This window comes from Callionymus lyra, chromosome 9, assembly GCF_982586985.1.
Source record: "Callionymus lyra chromosome 9, fCalLyr1.hap1.1, whole genome shotgun sequence".
NCBI classification, from domain to species: Eukaryota; Metazoa; Chordata; class Actinopteri; order Syngnathiformes; family Callionymidae; genus Callionymus; species Callionymus lyra.
In genome coordinates, this window is record NC_141826.1 from 27,118,633 (window position 1) to 27,145,358 (window position 26,726).

The following is a 26,726-nucleotide window of genomic DNA, read 5'->3' on the forward strand; positions in this document are numbered from 1 at the left end:
ACAGCATCTGTTCCGATGCTGATGTCCACTGAGGGTTTAAATTGCGCTGGATATTTGTAGAAAGTTAAAACGGGATTGGTTGCAGGTTTCAGTCTCAACATCTTGCCGAAGCTGATGTTAGTCCAGTTTTCATGTTGACTTCTGAGAAAACGACCTCAGGTTCGATCTCGTTGGACGACGTGAATGAGAATCAAATCAGTTTCAAGTCGATGCTTTTATTATTGTCTTCTCCAGAGTCTCCCTAGTCTTTCTTGGCTCTTCAGATACTTTTGAAACATTGTCATGAAACATGTTTTAATTTACATTCTGACAGATACTGAGCATAGAAAACTATTTGTGGAAAACTTGTGTTGCCAGGACATATTTGAAAAATGTTGAAAAAAAGTTGAATATCTTACACTGAATTTTGTTTGTAAATTAAAATCTTGTTGTTTTGGTTCAGACATCTTGTTTAAGTGTCACATGACTTTATAGACCACATGACGAGCATCAAAATATAAGATTCTTACAGGAAAAACAAGCTGATAATAATAATAAATGATAATATAATAAAACAATCATCTAATCTCTGTTTTCAGCGTAAAACAGCAGTAAAACTGTCTTGTCAGTGCCGTGTAACTGCCGTGTTACTGCTGTGTTACTGTTGTGTTACTGTTGTGTTACTGCCGTGTTACTGTCTTGTTAGTGCCATGTTACTGCCGTGTTACTGTTGTGTTAGTGCCGTGTTACTGCCGTGTTACTGCCGTGTTACTGTCTTGTTAGTGCCGTGTTACTGCCGTGTTACTGTCTTGTTAGTGCCGTGTTACTGCCGTGTTACTGTCTTGTTAGTGCCGTGTTACTGCCGTGTTACTGTCTTGTTAGTGCCGTGTTACTGCCGTGTTACTGTCTTGTTAGTGCCGTGTTACTGCCGTGTTACTGTTGTGTTAGTGCCGTGTTACTGCCGTGTTACTGTCTTGTTAGTGCCGTGTTACTGCCGTGTTACTGTCTTGTTAGTGCCGTGTTACTGCTGTGTTACTGTCTTGTTAGTGCCGTGTTACTGCCGTGTTACTGTCTTGTTAGTGCCGTGTTACTGCTGTGTTACTGTTGTGTTACCGTCGTGTTACTGTTGTGTAACTGTCGTGTTACTGTCATGTTACTGTTGTGTAACTGTCGTGTTACTGTCGTGTTACTGTTGTGTTACCGTCATGTTACCGCCGTGTTACTGCCGTGTTACTGCCGTGTTACTGTCTTGTTAGTGCCGTGTTACTGCCGTGTTACTGTCTTGTTAGTGCCGTGTTACTGCCGTGTTACTGTCTTGTTAGTGCCGTGTTACTGCCGTGTTACTGTTGTGTTAGTGCCGTGTTACTGCCGTGTTACTGTCTTGTTAGTGCCGTGTTACTGCCGTGTTACTGTCTTGTTAGTGCCGTGTTACTGCTGTGTTACTGTCTTGTTAGTGCCGTGTTACTGCCGTGTTACTGTCTTGTTAGTGCCGTGTTACTGCCGTGTTACTGTCTTGTTAGTGCCGTGTTACTGCTGTGTTACTGTTGTGTTACCGTCGTGTTACTGTTGTGTAACTGTCGTGTTACTGTCATGTTACTGTTGTGTAACTGTCGTGTTACTGTCATGTTACTGTTGTGTAACTGTCGTGTTACTGTCGTGTTACTGTTGTGTTACCGTCATGTTACCGCCGTATAACTGACGTGTTACTGCCATGTTACTGTCGTGTTACTGTCGTTTTACTGTTGTGTTACCGTCATGTTACCGCCGTATAACTGACGTGTTACTGCCATGTTACTGTTTTGTTACTGTCGTGTTACTGTCGTGTTACTGTCGTGTTACTGTCGTGTTACTGTTGTGTTACTGTCGTGTTACTGTCGTGTTACCGTCATGTTACCGCCGTGTTACTGCCGTGTTACTGCCGTGTTACTGTCTTGTTAGTGCCGTGTTACTGCCGTGTTACTGTCTTGTTAGTGCCGTGTTACTGCCGTGTTACTGTCTTGTTAGTGCCGTGTTACTGCCGTGTTACTGTTGTGTTAGTGCCGTGTTACTGCCGTGTTACTGTCTTGTTAGTGCCGTGTTACTGCCGTGTTACTGTCTTGTTAGTGCCGTGTTACTGCTGTGTTACTGTCTTGTTAGTGCCGTGTTACTGCCGTGTTACTGTCTTGTTAGTGCCGTGTTACTGCCGTGTTACTGTCTTGTTAGTGCCGTGTTACTGCTGTGTTACTGTTGTGTTACCGTCGTGTTACTGTTGTGTAACTGTCGTGTTACTGTCATGTTACTGTTGTGTAACTGTCGTGTTACTGTCATGTTACTGTTGTGTAACTGTCGTGTTACTGTCGTGTTACTGTTGTGTTACCGTCATGTTACCGCCGTATAACTGACGTGTTACTGCCATGTTACTGTCGTGTTACTGTCGTGTTACTGTTGTGTTACCGTCATGTTACCGCCGTATAACTGACGTGTTACTGCCATGTTACTGTTTTGTTACTGTCGTGTTACTGTCGTGTTACTGTCGTGTTACTGCCATGTTACTGTCGTGTTACTGTCGTGTTACTGTCGTGTTACTTTCATGCTACACGTACTTATTCAAGCAAAATGTACTCGGTAACAAATGAAAAAGAGAATCTGAATGACAGCGAAGTCGACTGCGAGACAAACGAGACATTGCGAGCGTATAAGGAACATTCCTGCGTGGGAGTGATCAAGCTGCTCCCATCTGTCGCTCTTAAAAAACTCCTGACAACATTTCCTGGCTACTGTGCTTCCTTTGACTTTCTTTCCTTATTTGACGAGGAAACACATGATCGCGGAACAGCTGGCATGACTTGGCGATCACTTGGAGAATGTTCAGACTGACAAACAGCTGCGAGTGAATTCAAACCGTCAACAGCAGCGTTAGAAACGCACTCAGTCGATGCCAGGATTCAAACACATACATACATTTATTTCACTCCTTTTTCAACAAACCAGATGATTTATTTAGTTGAAGATGACGCTTGTTTTGACTCTTAAACATATTTTCTAGTTGAATGAACTAATAGATGAGCCTCAAGAGATTGATTCAACGAAGAAACATCTTGTCGTCTACAAGTGTTTGTGATCAAACAGTGATCTTTCTTAATCATTGACTTGGATGAACTCGATGTCTCGAATCTAGGAACGTTCTGAACCTTTTATGTAACGCGGCTTCAAAGCCGAGCCGCTGGAACTCTTGGGTCGGTTAAAATTGACGGTAATCTCATCACTTTTTTACTTTAGCAGGAGCGTTCGGCCTTAAACCAACATAATCTCTTCCTCTGATGCTGCACTTTTGCTTTCTAACCTTGTTTCTTTCCCGCCGCGCGTCCGTCTGTCTGATCCACGACCAGAACATTCAGAACCTTCACCGACTTGTTGGCGCTATTTTTACACTCAAGCAAATAGTTGGCTTTGTTTTCCTTTTTAACACATAATAATGATGTAATAAACTGAACGTTTCTTTTATGGACAAATTCATTGTTTATAATTTCCTCTGCCAAGGAGATCATTCGGTGTTTATCTGCCTCTGTGTTAACATGATTTCAAGAGTGCTGAAAGTGCTTAAATGAATGAATGACATTTTCTGTTGTAGTCTGGATAACCGTCAGGATCCTGGGAGGTTTTGAAGAATTGGTCAATAATTTGTGGTTTCTAACTGCTAAGTTGTTTTCAGAAGAAGTATAAGATGAATGACTTGAGTTAAGTCGACTGTTAAAAAATGACTTTTAGTTTAAACCAGTAAAGTTACTTATCTGGCATTACTTTTGTTTTATTTGTGAACATTCTCTGCTTTTGTGAAAACAAGAAAAATAGTTTTTATTTTCATAAAATAACGTAAAATAACTCCTCAGGAAATTGATTAAAGTGAAAAATCGTGTGAGGTTTGGATACTTTCGTCAAAAAGTGGATCATTTCTTCTGTGACGGTGACTTTTGGACGTCGTTCTGGTGACACGACTGCGAGGAAACACGTCTGCAGGTTATATGTGTGTTATCTCAGGAAGTGTTTATCCTGTAATTGCTTCCCGTCCACGTCATGTGACTCAACCTGATGCAGAGTAAACTTAATTTGACGGATCTTAATGAACGTTATTGTAGCAGCAGGAGAGCTGAGAGGAACAAGGTGGACGGAAGGTTGTTGGTTCTAACCTCTATGGAAACATCTCTTAAGAGTCTCAGATTAAGTCAAATAAATGCTTCTTGAACTGCGTTTGGAGCCGATTCGACTCATCTTAAGCTGCTTGGTGTCATTTACTGCCGGAGCTCCGTTGATCCTATTACCTTTTCTTCCAGACCTCGGCGTAACTCATCGTCCCGTCGATGTCGCACGTTAATTACCTTAAGAAAGATCCTCCTGTAATCCTCTTGAGCGGCTGTTGATCCCAGACTGTTGCAAGATGAACAACAACATCGCTGCTGCTTTCACACAAAGATTTGAAGAGAAATAAAAACGATCCTTGAAGGTTTAGTTTATTTACGACTCGTCGTTTACATTTTTGGGGAATTGGAGTGTTTAGTGTTTGAAAGATGATTCTCTGAGACTCACGTGGGGACGAGAAGGAAGGTTCGTTGAGTAGGAGGATTAAACAAACACTCGCTGATTCATCCAGAAATCGTCTCGGTTTGTCTCGTTTGAATCATCGAAACATTGCTGGAAAAAAATAAATAAATACATGTCTTTATTTATTTCAGCTTGAATAGATTTTTACCTTAAATAAGCGACATGGTTAGATTGTATTTGTACAAAAGTGGTCTCAATATAACAAAATATAAATATTATTATTATAATAATTTAAAAAAATGGTTAAATATTTATCCTAAATTATATTGATAAGTAAAAAAAACATGTTAATTGAATCACCAAATTTAATGTCATGATTCGGTGCTGTGGACATTATGGGGTATATTTATTATTTATTTCTGTTTCAATAATAACCAGAGATGTTAAAATGGTATTTGACCCCAGATAGTGCTTTCATGACATAAGATGCTGAATTTCTGGACATTAAAATACAAATTAATGGGTTCTGAAGAAAATGTAAATTGATATAAATAAAACTTTTGAGGCCGATATTTACTGTACAAGGAACATTTTTGTAAATGTGCCACTTTCAATGTTTAAAAGCTCGTTCATATTTATTATCTGTTAATGTTTATTTGAAACCTGCACAAACTCTACATGTCTGAAGCTGCAGGTGAAGAACAAACGTGAGTGTTTTTGACACAGAATCAATACTTTTTTATATTTTTCTATCATCACTGCGTCACACTGTCTCGTCACATCCATCTCACTCTGTCAGGCAACATTCTTCTTCCACCTCACACCTGTGGTCCAGGTAACACACAGACACCATGAATCCAACCAGAAGAGCTTGAGATGATCCATCACTAAAGTGTTAAACACCTGCTCATTTAAGAACTGTTTCACTGACGACAGAACTCTTGACAGTACATTCATTCAACTATTCCCTCCATCTTTACCTCACCTGTACCTGACACTCTCAACACCACTGGCCTGGATCTCTACATTGACCTCTTGACCTCGAGGACATGTTCCGACTCCACACTCGTCCTCTTAATATTAAGAGGTTGTTACTGTGAATGGAGAGAACTTTTCTACAAGAAGAACAGAAGCAGAAGTTATTCCTGACGTACGAGCTCAGACGAGACAAGAATAGAGATGTGACATTGATTTTAAAAATCTAAACATTTACACAGAACTATTACTAACCACGACTCAGTCGAGGAGATTTCATTTTAATTTTTGCATGAAATGTTTTTTTAAAAAATGATATGCAGCATCCGTTCAGGTCTTTGGATTCAAAGTGACCTTCATGATCTGATCCGTGTCTGGACTGAGATGGTTTTTCCTTGTTGACCTTATTCTTCCACAAAGTCCGAAAACTGTTGTGATGCAACTACTCCCTTATTATTGTCTTACTTTCATTCAAAAGAAGACGTTCAACTGAACTAATAGAGCTTTGTTGCTCAAATATTGAGCAAGTTACAGCTTTTTAAAAGTCCTTCAGCGTTTTTTCCTTCTTTTAGCGGATGGATGGATGGATGGATGGATGGATGGATGGATGGATAGATGGATGGATGGATGGATGGATGGATGGATGGATGGATGGATGGATGGATGGATGGATGGATGGTTGGATGGATGGATGGACGGACGGACGGAGGGATGGATGGATGTATAGATGGATGGATGGATAAATGGATGGATGGATAAATGGATGGGTAGATGGATCTGTTGTAGCATCTTATGGCAAAAGAACACGGTCTTAAAATGTTCTGCAGTGCGTGGAGAGGAGCCTGTTGCCGCGGTTACTCTCCTGAGCTGCCATGGTGTCGTGAAGAAGATGTCCAGTGTTACTGTTAATGTCCTGCATCAGAGCTTCATCCTTCTCTCCAGCTCTGATCCCACAGAGTCCACACTTCATCACAGACACACATTTCGGAATTGAATCCTTGAATTGCTGGATCTGTTTTTCCTTTCTATAGTCTCACTTCAACTGTAAAGTGTCTTGACTTTGTTATGATGAGACACTTAAATAAAATGTAATTGAATTGAATAGAATCAAGCAAGTAGAAGGAACAATACATTTTGAAAAACAAATCAAATGGCTTTTAATTGTTCTTGCAGTTTTGTATCTCATTAAAATCAAATCTATTTGAGGTCTTGTTGTTCAGAAAATGATTTGGACTGATTCAGAAGTTCTAAAAAGTACTCAACCCAAAAATAACCGATACATCCTGTGACAACTCGACTCCTCGTAGTCGTCCCAGTACTGTCACCATATCGTCACCCTCTGATGAACCTGTTCATGTTTGTTCTCGAGTGATTGTTCTTCACACACAAGTTCACGTTCTCTCCATTCGTCATGCATCCAGATCCACGCCAGTGAACCGAGCGAACGTCAGGAATGAGTGCGATCCATTCATCTGGGACCACTTGAGTTGATAAGACACGTCCTTGAACCCTCCTGAAGATGAGCCAGTTGGTCTGAGTGTGACTGATGGCGCCTCGTCACATAAAACCAGCTTTTGTTTTCGACGGCGGTTTAGAAGCGCACACGCTTCACGCTCAACGACCATGTGTTCGCCATAAAAAGCTCTAATAGATGAGCTGCTCCTCGACGTGGCCTCCTTCCCTCGCTTCTGCTCACCGGCAGATTGATTCCGTCCCAGAGGCAGAAGCATCAGTTCCCGCTCGGCTGAAGGTCCAGAGCGTCGGCGACACCGGAGCCTGTAGATCACGGACCGTCATGAACCCGTCGACAGCTCAGATCATACGGAACCAAACCCGCGTCATCCATCACGTCGCCTTCGATCCCGCGGTGTTGCTCTTCATCAAGGCCGGAGCAAAGATGAAGGAGACGGGCTGTAAACGATGCTGCCCCCCCGGACCCCCCCCGCCCCCCACACACACACACACACACACACACACACACACACACACACACACACACACACACTTCACTTGCATGACGCTCAACAGGCTCTTGTTAAGAACAGTTGTCGTGTTGCTCAGTTTTTCTCACTCGTTCTTTCGACGAAGCGATGAAGCCGACGAGGACGAGGACGACGAGGCTTCGCGCGAACTCTCGGCTCAGGAGCTGCTGATATAGAAACGGCTTGTAAAAGTATAACCTTAAACAAACGTGGAATCGCCTGCAGCCGTGAATTATGGATGAGCTCGACTGAGGAACTGGACGAACACAAACACCAGTGTGAAGGATCGTGAATAATGGATCGTTTATGAAGCTTTTGATCACAAGTGTTTATTTCTCTGTGTCGATTCTATTCTATTTGACTTCAAGTGTCTTATCATAGCAACGTCACTTTACAGTTGAAGTGAGACTTTAGTGGAGAAAAGAAAAACAGATCCAGAAACGAGTAAATCACAGTGTGGTGTTGACGAGGAAAAACACTTCCTTTAAGAAGAAACCTGGAGCAAAACCAGACTCATTGTTGACTCCTGCTGTGAGCGGCTGGGAGGATAGAGTGAGAGAAAAGAGGAGAGAAGCTCCGGGTCATCTTGACCCTGAGACAACACAAGGGTTAAACAAAAGTAAATGTAATAAAAATCATAATACTGATGATCATGTGTTAGTAACAATAAAATAACAACAAATATGTTATTTGGGCGGCATATAGATTAGATTAGATTAGATTCTATAAAATGTTTATTATATTATATTATATTATATTATATTATATTTTATTATATTAGATTAGATTAGATTAGATTAGATTAGATTAGATTAGATTAGATTAGATTAGGTTAGATTAGACTTTATTAATCTTCTGAAGATCTACTTTGAGAAATTAGGTTCCAGTTCACAGCAAGAACAAAGTGCAAAAAAACAACTAAGTGCAAGTATAAAGAACGTAGATCAAAATAGAGAACATAGATCGACAGGTAACAACACAGAGATAAAGATACAAAGATTAACATAGAATAACATCATCTTTTCCCTTCTGCCTCGAAAGTCACAATTAAACAAACTAATAACACGAGGAATGAATGAGTCCCTGAGTCTATGAGTGTTGCATCATGGGAGGAGCATTGATGCTCCATGTGTTCACTGGTGACAGTGTTGCATCATGGGAGGAGCATTGATGCTCCATGTGTTCACTGGTGACAGTGTTGCATCATGGGAGGAGCATTGGTGCTCCATGTGTTCACTGATGACAGTGTTGCATCATGGGAGGAGCATTGATGCTCCATGTGTTCACTGGTGACAGTGTTGCATCATGGGAGGAGCATTGATGCTCCATGTGTTCACTGGTGACAGTGTTGCATCATGGGAGGAGCATTGATGCTCCATGTGTTCACTGGTGACAGTGTTGCATCATGGGAGGAGCATTGATGCTCCATGTGTTCACTGGTGACAGTGTTGCATCATGGGAGGAGCATTGGTGCTCCATGTGTTCACTGGTGACAGTGTTGCATCATGGGAGGAGCATTGGTGCTCCATGTGTTCACTGATGACAGTGTTGCATCATGGGAGGAGCATTGATGCTCCATGTGTTCACTGGTGTTAGTGTTGCATCATGGGAGGAGCATTGATGCTCCATGTGTTCACTGGTGACAGTGTTGCATCATGGGAGGAGCATTGGTGCTCCATGTGTTCACTGGTGACAGTGTTGCATCATGGGAGGAGCATTGGTGCTCCATGTGTTCACTGGTGACAGTGTTGCATCATGGGAGGAGCATTGATGCTCCATGTGTTCACTGGTGACAGTGTTGCATCATGGGAGGAGCATTGGTGCTCCATGTGTTCACTGGTGACAGTGTTGCATCATGGGAGGAGCATTGGTGCTCCATGTGTTCACTGGTGACAGTGTTGCATCATGGGAGGAGCATTGATGCTCCATGTGTTCACTGATGACAGTGTTGCATCATGGGAGGAGCATTGATGCTCCATGTGTTCACTGGTGACAGTGTTGCATCATGGGAGGAGCATTGGTGCTCCATGTGTTCACTGGTGACAGTGTTGCATCATGGGAGGAGCATTGATGCTCCATGTGTTCACTGGTGACAGTGTTGCATCATGGGAGGAGCATTGATGCTCCATGTGTTCATGGATGACAGTGTTGCATCATGGGAGGAGCATTGGTGCTCCATGTGTTCACTGATGACAGTGTTGCATCATGGGAGGAGCATTTGTGCTCCATGTGTTCACTGGTGACAGTGTTGCATCATGGGAGGAGCATTGGTGCTCCATGTGTTCACTGGTGACAGTGTTGCATCATGGGAGGAGCATTGATGCTCCATGTGTTCACTGGTGACAGTGTTGCATCATGGGAGGAGCATTGGTGCTCCATGTGTTCATGGATGACAGTGTTGCATCATGGGAGGAGCATTGGTGCTCCATGTGTTCACTGGTGACAGTGTTGCATCATGGGAGGAGCATTGATGCTCCATGTCTTCACTGATGACAGTGTTGCATCATGGGAGGAGTATTGGTTCTCCATGTGTTCACTGATGACAGTGTTGCATCATGGGAGGAGCGTTGGTGCTCCATGTTGTTCACTGGTGACAGTGTTGCATCATGGGAGGAGTATTGAAAATATAAAATGTTTAAAGTAATAATAATAAAACTAGTTTAATGTATACAAATATACATCGAAAAAGGGAAAATTACAAAAAAAACTAAAAGAAAAGGTTAAACAGATATTTTATTGTGTGAATATAACTTTATTGACTCGACACACTCACAGAAACATGTTAGTGAAGCTCCAGAAGATTGGACCACAAGTTACAACATCAACCAATGGGACGCTTTCTTTGACATAAGCCCCGCCCACTTAGTGGAGCACTAAGAGATTTGATTGGATCAGACGTGTGTCAATCAAAACAGCTGGTGTGTGAAGATGAAGTTGTGGAATGAGTGAAATGATTTAAATGATGTAGTTGATTGTGTAGTTGTTGTGTAACATTGTGTGGTTGTGAAGGTTCATCAATCAATAATGTATTTATAGTTAAATCGCCATAGCAACACATGACGGACAGGTGGTCGCCCCGCGGAGCCAGAAGGCAGCGACTGATACAGGAGGTCGTTCCGTGATTAATGAGCGTGTGTGCGATTGTGCGATTGTGTGTTCGCTATTGTTCGCTTTCAAGAAAGTGTTGAAGATTTATCGTGTGTGAGTCGAACACACGCGTGTAAATGTGTGTTTATCTCCAGAGTTTGACAAACAGATGCAACAACAACCTGTTTTTTTAAGGTTGAGACGATGAAGCAGATGTTTTTGTGTTTGTTTGTCTTGAAGCTACAGATGTTTTTGTGTTTGTTTGTCTTGAAGCTACAGATGTTTTTGTGTTTGTTTGTCTTGAAGCTACAGATGTTTTTAAAGAAGTTTGACTTTCATTGAGTGAGTCGAGCTGAAGGAGAGTGTGTTGTTCATGTGTGTGTTCTGCGAGCGTGTGTTGTATGAGCGTGTGTTGTATGAGCGTGTGTTGTATGAGCGTGTGTTGTATGAGCGTGTGTTGTATGAGCGTGTGTTGTATGAGCGTGTGTTGTATGAGCGTGTGTTGTATGAGCGTGTGTTGTATGAGCGTGTGTTGTATGAGCACCTGTGTTGTGCAAGTGTATTTTGTGAAGGTGTGTGTGTTCTACGGGCACATGTGTTGTACGAGGGTTCGTGTTGTGCGAGTGTGTGTGTTGTGTAAGTGTGTTGTGCGAGTGTGTGTGTTGTGCAAGTGTGTTGTATGAGAGTGTGTGTTGAGCAGTGAGTTGTATGAGAGTGTGTGTTGTGCAGTGTGTTGTGCAGTGTGTTGTATGAGAGTGTGTGTTGTGCAGTGTGTTGTGCAGTGTGTTGTATGAGAGTGTGTGTTGTGCAGTGTGTTGTGCAGTGTGTTGTATGAGAGTGTGTGTTGTGCAGTGTGTTGTGCAGTGTGTTGTGCAGTGTGTTGTATGAGAGTGTGTGTTGTGCAGTGTGTTGTGCAGTGTGTTGTATGAGAGTGTGTGTTGTGCAGTGTGTTGTGCAGTGTGTTGTATGAGAGTGTGTGTTGTGCAGTGTGTTGTGCAGTGTGTTGTATGAGAGTGTGTGTTGTGCAGTGTGTTGTATGAGGGTGTGTGTTGTGCAGTGTGTTGTATGAGAGTGTGTGTTGTGCAGTGTGTTGTATGAGAGTGTGTGTTGTGCAGTGTGTTGTGCAGTGTGTTGTGCAGTGTGTTGTATGAGAGTGTGTGTTGTGCAGTGTGTTGTGCAGTGTGTTGTATGAGAGTGTGTGTTGTGCAGTGTGTTGTATGAGGGTGTGTGTTGAGCAGTGTGTTGTATGAGAGTGTGTGTTGTGCAGTGAGTTGTATGAGGGTGTGTGTTGTGCAGTGTGTTGTATGAGGGTGTGTGTTGAGCAGTGTGTTGTATGAGAGTGTGTGTTGAGCAGTGTGTTGTATGAGAGTGTGTGTTGTGCAGTGTGTTGTATGAGAGTGTGTGTTGTGCAGTGTGTTGTGCAGTGTCTTGAGCAGTGTGTTGTATGAGGGTGTGTGTTGTGCAGTGTGTTGTATGAGAGTGTGTGTTTTGCAGTGTGTTGTATGAGAGTGTGTGTTTTGCAGTGTGTTGTATGAGAGTGTGTGTTGTGCAGTGTGTTGTGCAGTGTGTTGAGCAGTGTGTTGTATGAGGGTGTGTGTTGTGCAGTGTGTTGTATGAGAGTGTGTGTTGTGCAGTGAGTTGTGCGACTCAATCTCTTCTGCTCCAGACTCTCATGTTAATCCATCCCCAGTAAAAATGGGTCAAATATGAATCAGTTTAATATTCAGGAATAGAAACAAAGCTCTACAATGATGACGTGAGGATGTCGTTCATGTTTCTGCCTGAAGACTCTGGAGACGTTTTACTGTGTTCATGTCATTTCTCTGTTTGATTCTGACTTTTGCTTTTCAGTGAGAGTGTGTGTTGAGCAGTGAGTTGTGTGAGTGTGTGTGTTGTGCAGTGTGTTGTGCAGTGTGTGTGTTGTATGAGCGTGTGTTGTGTGAGTGTGTGTTGTACAGTGTGGTGTGTGTGTGTTGTGCAAGTGTGTGTTGTGTGTGTGTGTTGTATGAGAGTATGTGTTGTGCAGTGTGTTGTATGAGAGTGTGTGTTGTGCAGTGTGTTGTGCAGTGTGTTGTATGAGAGTGTGTGTTGTGCAGTGCTTTGTGCAGTGTGTTGTATGAGGGTGTGTGTTGTGCAGTGTGTTGTGCAGTGCTTTGTGCAGTGTGTTGTATGAGGGTGTGTGTTGTGCAGTGTGTTGTGCAGTGTATTGTATGAGGGTGTGTTGTGCAGTGTGTTGTATGAGGGTGTGTGTTGTGCAGTGTGTTGTATGAGAGTGTGTGTTTTGCAGTTTTGCAGAAACAAAGCTCTACAATGATGACGTGAGGATGTCGTTCATGTTTCTGCCTGAAGACTCTGGAGACGTTTAACTGTTTTTTATTTTTCTGTTTGATTCTGACTTTTGCTTCTCAGTGAAAAACACATTGTTTTTGATTTTGTTCACGATTTACACACTTTTAATAATAGTTGATTTAAAATATCAACAAAATAGTTTTTGTATATTTGACTAAAATATTATTTATTTGAGATGAACGACGTATATAACTTACAGTTTATAAGTATTTATTTAAATTATGTTTTTGTGTAAAAAGCGATATAAAGGAAAAGAAAAAAAGACTAAAAACAAAGAATTAAAAACACTTAAAAAATTCAAATTTACGTCCACCTTTTATTTTGGTGAGAAATATTAGTCAGAGTTTATTTCTACTTCACTCTGAGCCCATAAAACTAGGTCTCAGGTCTAATAGAAAACTGCAATATTGTGATATTTTCGAGTAACAGACAGAAATTGTTGATTCAAATTTTTTTAAAGCCACAAAATTATTAAATACTTTATTTCTTCACTTTGATTATTTCAATTAAAAGTCATAATTCAAACACAAAAACAATCTCTCACCTAATGATCAACAAACGGCTTTGAAGCGATAACTGGAGACGCCGCTTGTGTTCATTTCCATCAAAACTGAAACCTAAAGAACCTTTTTTCTCATCAATCAAACTAACATTTTCCTCTTGTTTTGTAAGAATTCAAGATGGAATTATGTGTCGACAGTTTTCACGACAGTCTACACTGGTGCAGTGACACTTTACTAACACTAGGGGGACACGTCTCAATCTTACATAGTGCGGCTTTAAGTACATATACACACAGTTGTGCAAATTGAAACCAGACTCAATAATTACATTTTATTTTTTACAGATTTTACAGTTTTAATCATTTCAGTTTTAAGTCGTTATAAAAGGATGAGTTAAATCCGTGAAGGTTGATGAGCAGCAATATAAGCTAGCTATGCTAGTAGCTTCAAAGCTACGCTAACTTAAGCTCTAGTTTATTGTTGACCAGTAACATTTGTCATCTCAGCACCGACACCTAAACTAAAGCGTTTTAACTTTTCATTTGAACATTGTTTGTCACTTTGCTTTCCATGGTGTGATTCTAACTTGCGTTCATGTGTTTCGGCGCCACAGTCCAGGACGATGCTGCCCCCGGTACCCAGGAGTACATTATGTTACGGCAGGACTCCATCCACTCCGCGGATATAAGGAGTAAAGGATCCCCCTTTCGTGCAAAGTGTCACGAGATCTTCTGCTGCCCCCTGAAGCAAGTGGTCCACAAAGAGAGCTCAGAGCCAGAAGGTTTGTTTCTTCCTTTCATCTCTTGTCCTGCTCTTTGTCGCCCCCTCTCTGCCTGGAGGGGCCTCACACCCTTCTGTCGTTGACACTTGATTGACAAGATATCAAATATATACCATAGAAGCTTCAGCAATAATGTGCAAAATACTGTTTATTTCAACAATAAATATTATGTTTTAACTTCTTAGACAAATATTGGTTTTATGTTGACGTTTTAATTCTTTAATTACTTTGTTTTATTTACTTGTTTACATTTACCATACTTTTTTTTAATGTAATACATGAAATATTTCACAAGGAATTGAACAACAATTCTAACAACATATTAGTTTGTTATTTATTTATTTGGGTAAAATATCGATTGATTTTATTTCCATAACAAAGGTTTTCTGTAATTGATGCCTTTGATGTAGTTTATTATTGTTACTAATGTAACATTCATTTCAGTGTCAAGATTGAAAAAATAAACAATAGTTTGTCAATATAAACTATAATCAAACAATTTTCAACTGTAATCAAACAATTTTCAACTATAATCAAACAATTTTCAACTATAAACAAACAATTTTCAACTATAATCAAACAATTTTCAACTATAAACAAACAATTTTCAACTATAATCAAACAATTTTCAACTATAAACAAACAATTTTTAACTATAATCAAACAATTTTCAATTATAATCAAACAATTTTCAACTATAAACAAACAATTTTCAACTATAATCAAACAATTTTCAACTATAAACAAACAATTTTCAACTATAATCAAACAATTTTCAACTATAATCAAACAATTTTCAACTATAAACAAACAATTTTCAACTATAAGCAAACAATTTTCAACTATAATCAAACAATTTTCAACTATAAACAAACAATTTTCAACTATAATCAAACAATTTTCAACTATAAACAAACAATTTTCAACTATAAACAAACAATTTTTAACTATAATCAAACAATTTTCAACTATAATCAAACAATTTTCAACTATAAACAAACAATTTTCAACTATAAACAAACAATTTTCAACTAAAATCAAACAATTTTCAACTATAATCAAACAATTTTCAACTATAATCCAACAATTTTCAACTATAATCAAACAATTATCAACTATAATCCAACAATTTTTAATTATAATTAAAAAAAATTCAACTAAAATCAAACAATTTTCAACTATAATCAAACAATTTTCAACTATAATCAAACAATTATCAACTATAATCAAACAATTTTTAATTATAATTTAAAAAATTCAACTAAAATCAAACAATTTTCAACTATAATCAAACAATTTTCAATTATAATCAAACAATTTTCAACTGAAATCAAACAATTTTCAACACATTTAGACACACAAAAATAAAAAACAAAACTAATACATGAAATGTTTAGACGCACAAAGAAACAACAGAAACGTCGATCATGTCTATAATAAAAACCAAACTTCATTGAAACCTTCAAACATGTAGTTATTTGTGTATCTTCGTATAAATAACGATGAAAGGCTTGTGTTGAGTGTGCGACTCGTGCGAGTCACTCAGCGCTTGTGTTTGTGTATAAATAGACGTGTGCGTCCGTGAGAAACGCTATCATTAGATTGAAAGAATCTATTCCTGCTGCACCTCCACACTCAGCATTAACTCGGTCAGCGACGCCCTGAGGCTGGAAAAACACTGTTGAAACAAAGAGGTTATAAATGAAGCAGTCGTGAGCAGCTCACAGAACACTTCTCTCCCTCAGACCACAACAAACAATTACCTGCTCAGGTGAGCTTTCAACTGTTTCTTCACCTTAGTGTCAAAGTTTGAAACAATAATTTAATTTGAGTCAAACAAAGATATTTAGTGAAGAGACTCGTCATCACTTCGATCACATGACTCTTGATTAACATGTTTGATTTTTGTGTTACTATAACAACAACTTTATTGACTCGACACACTCACACTAACATGTTAGTGAAGCTCCAGCTGATTGGACCACAAGTTACAACATCAACCAATGGGACGCTTTCTTTGACATAAGCTCCGCCCACTGAGTGGAGCACTAAGAGATCTGATTGGATGAGGAAGGGGAGACAATTCTTCAGGGGCCTCGTTATATACTGTGATGTTAGGAGCGTCAACAATAGAAAGAAGGAACAAAATCTTGAAAAAAATACATTTAATATTATTTCAACTATAATCAAACAATTTTCAACTATAATCCAACAATTTTCAACTATAATCCAACAATTTTCAACTATAATCAAACAATTTTCAACTATAATCAAACAATTTCTACTATAATCAAACAATTTTCAACTTTAACCATCGACCTGATCTCCGAGGTGCAGCAGGTGCAGCAGGTGAAGCAGGTGCAGCAGGTGAAGCAGGTGCAGCAGGTGAAGCAGGTGCAGCAGGTGAAGCAGGTGCAGCAGGTGCAGCAGGTGCAGCAGGTGCAGCAGGTGAAGCAGGTGAAGCAGGTGCAGCAGGTGAAGCAGGTGAAGCAGGTGCAGCGGGTGCAGCGGGTGAAGCAGGTGCAGCGGGTGAAGCAGGTGCAGCGGGTGCAGCGGGTGCAGCGGGTGCAGCAGGTGCAGCAGGTGAAGCAGGTGAAGCAGGTGAAGCAGGTGCAGCGGGTGCAGCGGGTGCAGCGGGTGCAGCAGGTGCAGCAGGTGAAGCAGGTGAAGCAGGTGCAGCGGGTGCAGCGGGTGCAGCAGGTGCAGCAGGTGCAGCAGGTGAAGCAGGTGCAGCGGGTGCAGCAGGTGAAGCAGGTGAAGCAGGTGCAGCGGGTGCAGCGGGTGCAGCGGGTGCAGCAGGTGCAGCAGGTGAAGCAGGTGCAGCAGGTGCAGCAGGTGCAGCAGGTGCAGCAGGTGAAGCAGGTGAAGCGGGTGCAGCGGGTGCAGCGGGTGCAGCGGGTGCAGCAGGTGCAGCAGGTGAAGCAGGTGAAGCAGGTGCAGCAGGTGCAGCAGGTGCAGCAGGTGCAGCAGGTGAAGCAGGTGAAGCAGGTGCAGCGGGTGCAGCGGGTGCAGCGGGTGCAGCAGGTGCAGCAGGTGAAGCAGGTGAAGCAGGTGCAGCAGGTGAAGCAGGTGAAGCAGGTGCAGCAGGTGCAGCAGGTGCAGCAGGTGAAGCAGGTGAAGCAGGTGAAGCAGGTGCAGCAGGTGCAGCAGGTGAAGCAGGTGCAGCAGGTGAAGCAGGTGCAGCAGGTGAAGCAGGTGAAGCAGGTGCAGCAGGTGAAGCAGGTGCAGCAGGTGAAACAGGTGAAGCAGGTGAAGCAGGTGCAGCAGGTGCAGCAGGTGAAACAGGTGAAACAGGTGAAGCAGGTGAAGCAGGTGCAGCAGGTGAAGCAGGTGCAGCAGGTGCAGCAGGTGCAGCAGGTGAAACAGGTGCAGCAGATGCAGCAGGTGCAGCAGGTGCAGCAGGTGCAGCAGGTGAAGCAGGTGCAGCAGGTGCAGCAGGTGAAGCAGGTGCAGCAGGTGAACGGGTGAAGCAGGTGCAGCAGGTGCAGCAGGTGAAGCAGGTGCAGCAGGTGAAGCAGGTGAAGCAGGTGAAGCAGGTGCAGCAGGTGCAGCAGGTGAAGCAGGTGCAGCAGGTGCAGCAGGTGAAGCAGGTGCAGCAGGTGAACGGGTGAAGCAGGTGCAGCAGGTGCAGCAGGTGAAGCAGGTGCAGCAGGTGAAGCAGGTGAAGCAGGTGCAGCAGGTGAAGCAGGTGCAGCAGGTGAAGCAGGTGAAGCAGGTGAAGCAGGTGCAGCAGGTGCAGCAGGTGAAGCAGGTGCAGCAGGTGAAGCAGGTGCAGCAGGTGAAGCAGGTGCAGCAGGTGCAGCAGGTGAAGCAGATGCAGCAGGTGAAGCAGGTGCAGCAGGTGAAGCAGATGCAGCAGGTGCAGCAGGTGAAGCAGATGCAGCAGGTGCAGCAGGTGCAGCAGGTGAAGCAGGTGCAGCAGGTGCAGCAGGTGAAGCAGATGCAGCAGGTGAACGGGTGAAGCAGGTGAAGCAGGTGCAGCAGGTGAAGCAGGTGCAGCAGGTGAAGCAGGTGAAGCAGGTGAAGCAGGTGCAGCAGGTGCAGCAGGTGAACGGGTGAAGCAGGTGCAGCAGGTGCAGCAGGTGAAGCAGGTGCAGCAGGTGAAGCAGGTGAAGCAGGTGAAGCAGGTGCAGCAGGTGCAGCAGGTGCAGCAGGTGCAGCAGGTGAAGCAGGTGAAGCAGGTGAAGCAGGTGCAGCAGGTGAAGCAGGTGCAGCAGGTGCAGCAGGTGCAGCAGGTGCAGCAGGTGAAGCAGGTGTCAGTGACATCACAGCTGTTACATCCTGGCACCTGCTGACATGTTGGCGTCGACGAGCTGAAGACGAGCTGCTGCTCAGATCCAGTCGCAGTGATTCAGCTCCGGACTCCTCGTCACTCACTTACAGTCCAGGACGGTGTCATCGCTCGGCGACAGTCGTGTTGACATGAAAACAAGACTTTAACCAGGTTTAGATTCATCAGGAGCCGAGAATAGATTCATGAATAATCATGACATGAAGAGGTTCATGTTGTTGTTTCCACCATTGATGTTGTTCTCTGCTGCAGCTTTGGATCATTCATGTTGCTGCGATATTAGATATAAGTTTGATATTTGATATTAATGCTATATTTTTTTCTTTCACTTTAAATGTAGCCATGAGTACTGTAGTGAAGGTCTGGGGGTTTAAAGAAGGAAAGCGATGATTGTTCTCTTTTGTTTATTTCAACGCTTCAGTGTCGACATGATGATATAAAAATATCTCTTATAACGCTCAGTCTCGCGGGACTTGCATCGTTTTCCCGCCAAACTGAGCGACATCAAAGAGGAGCCGCCGGCGCGTCGTGATATCAAATCAATAATAAATCCTTGTACACGCACACATAACACTTTATAAATGATGCTAACAACTTAGCTAGTTAGCATACGGTGAAGACGGACATGTTTACACTTGTTTGGAAGTTCACCATCTTTTTTTTATAAAAGTTGCTCTGAAATCTGGACGAACGAGAGGTTACGAGAGTCCATTATGACGTAATAATGGCTTCACTCCTCCTGCAGCTTTAATCACGCTTTGTTTATACAACGAGTCCTTTGGAGTTGGAGACCATTGATGACCAAAAAACCTCCATGTTTGACCAATCACAGCAGAGTGGGTGTGGTTATGGTCAACAAGATTTCATCTCCAGAAAAACAGTGTTTTCAGTGGGCGGAGCTCAAGATCATTTCCTAATTTCAATATTTCAATGAAAAGACAGTTTTGTACAAACACACACTGATGATACAATAGAGTCACACATCACAACAACAAACACACACTGATGATACAATAGAGTCACACATCACAAAAACACACACACACTGATGATACAATAGAGTCACACATCACAACAACAAACACACACTGATGATACAATAGAGTCACACATTACAACAACACACACTGATGATACAATAGAGTCACACATAACAACACACACACTGATGATACAATAGAGTCACACATCATAACAACAAACACACACTGATGATACAATAGAGTCACACATTACAACAACACACACTGATGATACAATAGAGTCACACATAACAACACACACACTGATGATACAAGAGAGTCACACATCACAACAACACACACACTGATGATACAATAGAGTCACACATCACAACAACACACACACACTGATGATACAATAGAGTCACACATCACAACAACAAACACACACTGATGATACAATAGAGTCACACATCACAACAACACACACACACTGATGATACAATAGAGTCACACATCACAACAACAAACACACACTGATGATACAATAGAGTCACACATCACAAAAACACACACACACTGATGATACAATAGAGTCACACATCACAACAACAAACACACTGATGATACAATAGAGTCACACATTACAACAACACACACTGATGATACAATAGAGTCACACATAACAACACACACACACTGATGATACAATAGAGTCACACATAACAACACACACACACTGATGATACAATAGAGTCACACATAACAACACACACACACTGATGATACAATAGAGTCACACATAACAACACACACACACTGATGATACAATAGAGTCACACATCACAACAACAAACACACTGATGATACAATAGAGTCACACATTACAACAACACACACTGATGATACAATAGAGTCACACATCACAACAACACACACACACTGATGATACAATAGAGTCACACATCACAACAACAAACACACACTGATGATACAATAGAGTCACACATCACAAAAACACACACACACTGATGATACAATAGAGTCACACATCACAACAACAAACACACACTGATGATACAATAGAGTCACACATCACAACAACAAACACACACTGATGATACAATAGAGTCACACATCACAACAACACACACACACTGATGATACAATAGAGTCACACATCACAACAACAAACACACACTGATGATACAATAGAGTCACACATCACAACAACAAACACACTGATGATACAATAGAGTCACACATTACAACAACACACACTGATGATACAATAGAGTCACACATAACAACACACACACTGATGATACAAGAGAGTCACACATCACAACAACACACACACTGATGATACAATAGAGTCACACATCACAACAACACACACACACTGATGATACAATAGAGTCACACATCACAACAACAAACACACACTGATGATACAATAGAGTCACACATCACAACAACACACACACTGATGAAACAATAGAGTCACACATCACAACAACACAAACACGCTGATGATACAATAGAGTCACACACCACAACAACACACACACACTGATGATACAATAGAATCACACATCACAACAACAAACACACACTGATGATACAACAGAGTCACACATCACAACAACACACACTGATGATACAATAGAGTCACACATCACAACAACAAACACACACTGATGATACAATAGAGTCACACATCACAACAAACACACACTGATGAAACAATAGAGTCACAAATCACAACAACACACACACACACTGATGATAAAATAGAGTCACACATCACAACAAACACACACTGATGAAACAATAGAGTCACACATCACAACAACACACACACACTGATGATAAAATAGAGTCACACATCACAACAAACACACACTGATGAAACAATAGAGTCACACATCACAACAACACACACACACTGATGATAAAATAGAGTCACACATCACAACAACACACACACACTGATGATACAATAGAGTCACACATTACAACAACAACACACACACACACACACACATATGCACACTTTAACACAAACACGCACACATTAAAACAAATATAGATCTAATGTCAATTTTAATGCAACAATTATTCTCCTAATGCTTTAACAATCAGGAACAAGTGTTTGAATCATGAGTGAATAATGAGTAACTAATGAGTAACTAATGAGTAACTAATGAGTAACTAATGAGTAACTAATGAGTAAATAATGAGTAAATAATGAGTAAATAATGAGTGAAGCGATCACACAGTAGCAACTGTGACAAAAGGTTGCGAGTGAAAATCCTCCAGAGAAAACACACATTAACTTTCTAATCGTGGCGACGAGAAGTGCTGAGTCAGTGGAGCATTAATGGACACACAACAAGTGTGCGTCTGCTCGTTGTGTTGTTTCTTAACACAGGGCTGGTTATTAACTAGAAACATGTTCATGTTAACACTTTAGTTCAACTTATTTTCAGTTATTTGATTAAAAAAATGGTTTGATATGTAATATAATAATTACTGTAAAATGAACAAATGTACATTTCATGACATATTTCAGTGAAGGTTTGAATATTTCTTCATAAACGATCACGTCTAGTTCTCTCAGGATGTAAAGTTACATAAATACATGATCAAGATTCTTTCAGACACTCGTTCTCTCGTCACAAACCAACGTCCAACACGACTCGACTCTTTCTGGTAAACAAAAATTGCTCTTGAAGATTAACTCGTGGAAACATTGAAGTTCAGACACACTTCTGTTGATCTTCTGTGATGATGATCAGAAGGGAGGGTTTCAAGATGAATGTGTTACTAGAGTGTGTTTGTAGTTTTTAAGTGTAGTAACAAGTATATATGTGTAGTATTGTCCAGTACTTGACTGTGGTGTTGTGATAGTGTAGTAACAAGTATATATGTGTAGTATTGTCCAGTACTTGACTCTGGTGTTGTGATAGTGTAGTAACAAGTATATATGTGAAGTATTGTCCAGTACTTGACTCTGGTGTTGTGAAAGTGTAGTAACAAGTATATATGTGTAGTATTATCCAGTACTTGACTCTGGTGTTGTGATAGTGTAGTAACAAGTATATATGTGTAGTATTGTCGAGTACTTGACTCTGGTGTTGTGATAGTGTAGTAACAAGTATATATGTGTAGTATTGTCGAGTACTTGACTCTGGTGTTGTGATAGTGTAGTAACAAGTATATATGTGAAGTATTGTCCAGTACTTGACTCTGGTGTTGTGATAGTGTAGTAACAAGTATATATGTGTAGTATTGTCCAGTACTTGACTCTGGTGTTGTGATAGTGTAGTAACAAGTATATATGTGTAGTATTATCCAGTACTTGACTCTGGTGTTGTGATAGTGTAGTAACAAGTATATATGTGTAGTATTGTCCAGTACTTGACTCTGGTGTTGTGATAGTGTAGTAATAAGTATATATGTGTAGTATTGTCCAGTACTTGACTCTGGTGTTGTGATAGTGTAGTAACAAGTATATATGTGTAGTATTGTCCAGTACTTGACTCTGGTGTTGTGATAGTGTAGTAACAAGTATACATGTGTAGTATTGTCCAGTACTTGACTCTGGTGTTGTGATAGTGTAGTAACAAGTATATATGTGTAGTATTATCCAGTACTTGACTCTGGTGTTGTGATAGTGTAGTAACAAGTATATATGTGTAGTATTGTCCAGTACTTGACTCTGGTGTTGTGATAGTGTAGTAATAAGTATATATGTGTAGTATTGTCCAGTACTTGACTCTGGTGTTGTGATAGTGTAGTAACAAGTATATATGTGTAGTATTGTCCAGTACTTGACTCTGGTGTTGTGATAGTGTAGTAACAAGTATACATGTGTAGTATTGTCCAGTACTTGACTCTGGTGTTGTGATAGTGTAGTAACAAGTATATATGTGTAGTATTGTCCAGTACTTGACTCTGGTGTTGTGATAGTGTAGTAATAAGTATATATGTGTAGTATTGTCCAGTACTTGACTCTGGTGTTGTGATAGTGTAGTAACAAGTATATATGTGTAGTATTGTCGAGTACTTGACTCTGGTGTTGTGATAGTGAAGTAACAAGTATATATGTGTAGTATTGTCCAGTACTTGACTCTGGTGTTGTGATAGTGTAGTAACAAGTATATATGTGAAGTATTGTCCAGTACTTGACTCTGGTGTTGTGAAAGTGTAGTAACAAGTATATATGTGTAGTATTGTCCAGTACTTGACTCTGGTGTTGTGATAGTGTAGTAATAAGTATATTTGTGTAGTATTGTCCAGTACTTGACTGTGGTGTTGTGATAGTGTAGTAACAAATATATATGTGTAGTATTGTCGAGTACTTGACTCTGGTGTTGTGATAGTGTAGTAACAAGTATATATGTGTAGTATTGTCCAGTACTTGACTCTGGTGTTGTGATAGTGTAGTAACAAGTATATATGTGAAGTATTGTCCAGTACTTGACTCTGGTGTTGTGATAGTGTAGTAACAAGTATATATGTGTAGTATTGTCCAGTACTTGACTCTGGTGTTGTGATAGTGTAGTAACAAGTATATATGTGTAGTATTATCCAGTACTTGACTCTGGTGTTGTGATAGTGTAGTAACAAGTATATATGTGTAGTATTGTCCAGTACTTGACTCTGGTGTTGTGATAGTGTAGTAATAAGTATATATGTGTAGTATTGTCCAGTACTTGACTCTGGTGTTGTGATAGTGTAGTAACAAGTATATATGTGTAGTATTGTCGAGTACTTGACTCTGGTGTTGTGATAGTGAAGTAACAAGTATATATGTGTAGTATTGTCCAGTACTTGACTCTGGTGTTGTGATAGTGTAGTAACAAGTATATATGTGAAGTATTGTCCAGTACTTGACTCTGGTGTTGTGAAAGTGTAGTAACAAGTATATATGTGTAGTATTATCCAGTACTTGACTCTGGTGTTGTGATAGTGTAGTAACAAGTATATATGTGTAGTATTGTCCAGTACTTGACTCTGGTGTTGTGATAGTGTAGTAACAAGTATATATGTGTAGTATTGTCGAGTACTTGACTCTGGTGTTGTGATAGTGTAGTAACAAGTATATATGTGTAGTATTATCCAGTACTTGACTCTGGTGTTGTGATAGTGTAGTAACAAGTATATATGTGTAGTATTGTCCAGTACTTGACTCTGGTGTTGTGATAGTGTAGTAATAAGTATATATGTGTAGTATTGTCCAGTACTTGACTCTGGTGTTGTGATAGTGTAGTAACAAGTATATATGTGTAGTATTGTCCAGTACTTGACTCTGGTGTTGTGATAGTGTAGTAACAAGTATACATGTGTAGTATTGTCCAGTACTTGACTCTGGTGTTGTGATAGTGTAGTAACAAGTATATATGTGTAGTATTGTCCAGTACTTGACTCTGGTGTTGTGATAGTGTAGTAACAAGTATATATGTGTAGTATTGTCGAGTACTTGACTCTGGTGTTGTGATAGTGAAGTAACAAGTATATATGTGTAGTATTGTCCAGTACTTGACTCTGGTGTTGTGATAGTGTAGTAACAAGTATATATGTGAAGTATTGTCCAGTACTTGACTCTGGTGTTGTGAAAGTGTAGTAACAAGTATATATGTGTAGTATTGTCCAGTACTTGACTCTGGTGTTGTGATAGTGTAGTAATAAGTATATTTGTGTAGTATTGTCCAGTACTTGACTGTGGTGTTGTGATAGTGTAGTAACAAATATATATGTGTAGTATTGTCGAGTACTTGACTCTGGTGTTGTGATAGTGTAGTAACAAGTATATATGTGTAGTATTGTCCAGTACTTGACTCTGGTGTTGTGATAGTGTAGTAACAAGTATATATGTGAAGTATTGTCCAGTACTTGACTCTGGTGTTGTGATAGTGTAGTAACAAGTATATATGTGTAGTATTGTCCAGTACTTGACTCTGGTGTTGTGATAGTGTAGTAACAAGTATATATGTGTAGTATTATCCAGTACTTGACTCTGGTGTTGTGATAGTGTAGTAACAAGTATATATGTGTAGTATTGTCCAGTACTTGACTCTGGTGTTGTGATAGTGTAGTAATAAGTATATATGTGTAGTATTGTCCAGTACTTGACTCTGGTGTTGTGATAGTGTAGTAACAAGTATATATGTGTAGTATTGTCGAGTACTTGACTCTGGTGTTGTGATAGTGAAGTAACAAGTATATATGTGTAGTATTGTCCAGTACTTGACTCTGGTGTTGTGATAGTGTAGTAACAAGTATATATGTGAAGTATTGTCCAGTACTTGACTCTGGTGTTGTGAAAGTGTAGTAACAAGTATATATGTGTAGTATTATCCAGTACTTGACTCTGGTGTTGTGATAGTGTAGTAACAAGTATATATGTGTAGTATTGTCCAGTACTTGACTCTGGTGTTGTGATAGTGTAGTAACAAGTATATATGTGTAGTATTGTCGAGTACTTGACTCTGGTGTTGTGATAGTGTAGTAACAAGTATATATGTGTAGTATTGTCCAGTACTTGACTCTGGTGTTGTGATAGTGTAGTAACAAGTATATATGTGAAGTATTGTCCAGTACTTGACTCTGGTGTTGTGAAAGTGTAGTAACAAGTATATATGTGTAGTATTATCCAGTGCTTGACTCTGGTGTTGTGATAGTGTAGTAACAAGTATATATGTGTAGTATTATCCAGTGCTTGACTCTGGTGTTGTGAAAGTGTAGTAACAAGTATATATGTGTAGTATTGTCCAGTACTTGACTCTGGTGTTGTGATAGTGTAGTAATAAGTATATATGTGTAGTATTGTCCAGTACTTGACTCTGGTGTTGTGATAGTGTAGTAACAAGTATATATGTGTAGTATTGTCGAGTACTTGACTCTGGTGTTGTGATAGTGAAGTAACAAGTATATATGTGTAGTATTGTCCAGTACTTGACTCTGGTGTTGTGATAGTGTAGTAACAAGTATATATGTGAAGTATTGTCCAGTACTTGACTCTGGTGTTGTGAAAGTGTAGTAACAAGTATATATGTGTAGTATTGTCCAGTACTTGACTCTGGTGTTGTGATAGTGTAGTAATAAGTATATTTGTGTAGTATTGTCCAGTACTTGACTGTGGTGTTGTGATAGTGTAGTAACAAATATATATGTGTAGTATTGTCGAGTACTTGACTCTGGTGTTGTGATAGTGTAGTAACAAGTATATATGTGTAGTATTGTCCAGTACTTGACTCTGGTGTTGTGATAGTGTAGTAACAAGTATATATG

At 40.4% G+C, this 26,726-nt stretch overlaps 1 protein-coding gene and 1 long non-coding RNA gene across 3 annotated transcripts in view; one reads left to right on the forward strand and one right to left on the reverse strand.

The window, feature by feature from the left end:
* The window catches only part of fgf13a (fibroblast growth factor 13a), a 153,773-nt gene that overhangs the window by 53,214 nt on the left and 73,833 nt on the right, over positions 1 to 26,726 (forward strand). For both annotated transcript variants that reach the window (XM_087798936.1, XM_087798937.1), the window contains one exon: positions 14,007 to 14,174. In XM_087798936.1, coding sequence (XP_087655062.1) covers positions 14,007 to 14,174 — 168 coding nt within the window. The remainder of the gene's footprint in view (positions 1 to 14,006; positions 14,175 to 26,726) is intronic.
* LOC148072503 (uncharacterized) lies at positions 4,453 to 14,038 on the reverse strand. The gene is made up of 3 exons (XR_015712814.1): positions 13,980 to 14,038; positions 5,483 to 5,612; positions 4,453 to 4,647 (listed from the first exon to the last, which is right to left on the reverse strand). It is a non-coding gene; the product is annotated as an uncharacterized LOC148072503 (long non-coding RNA).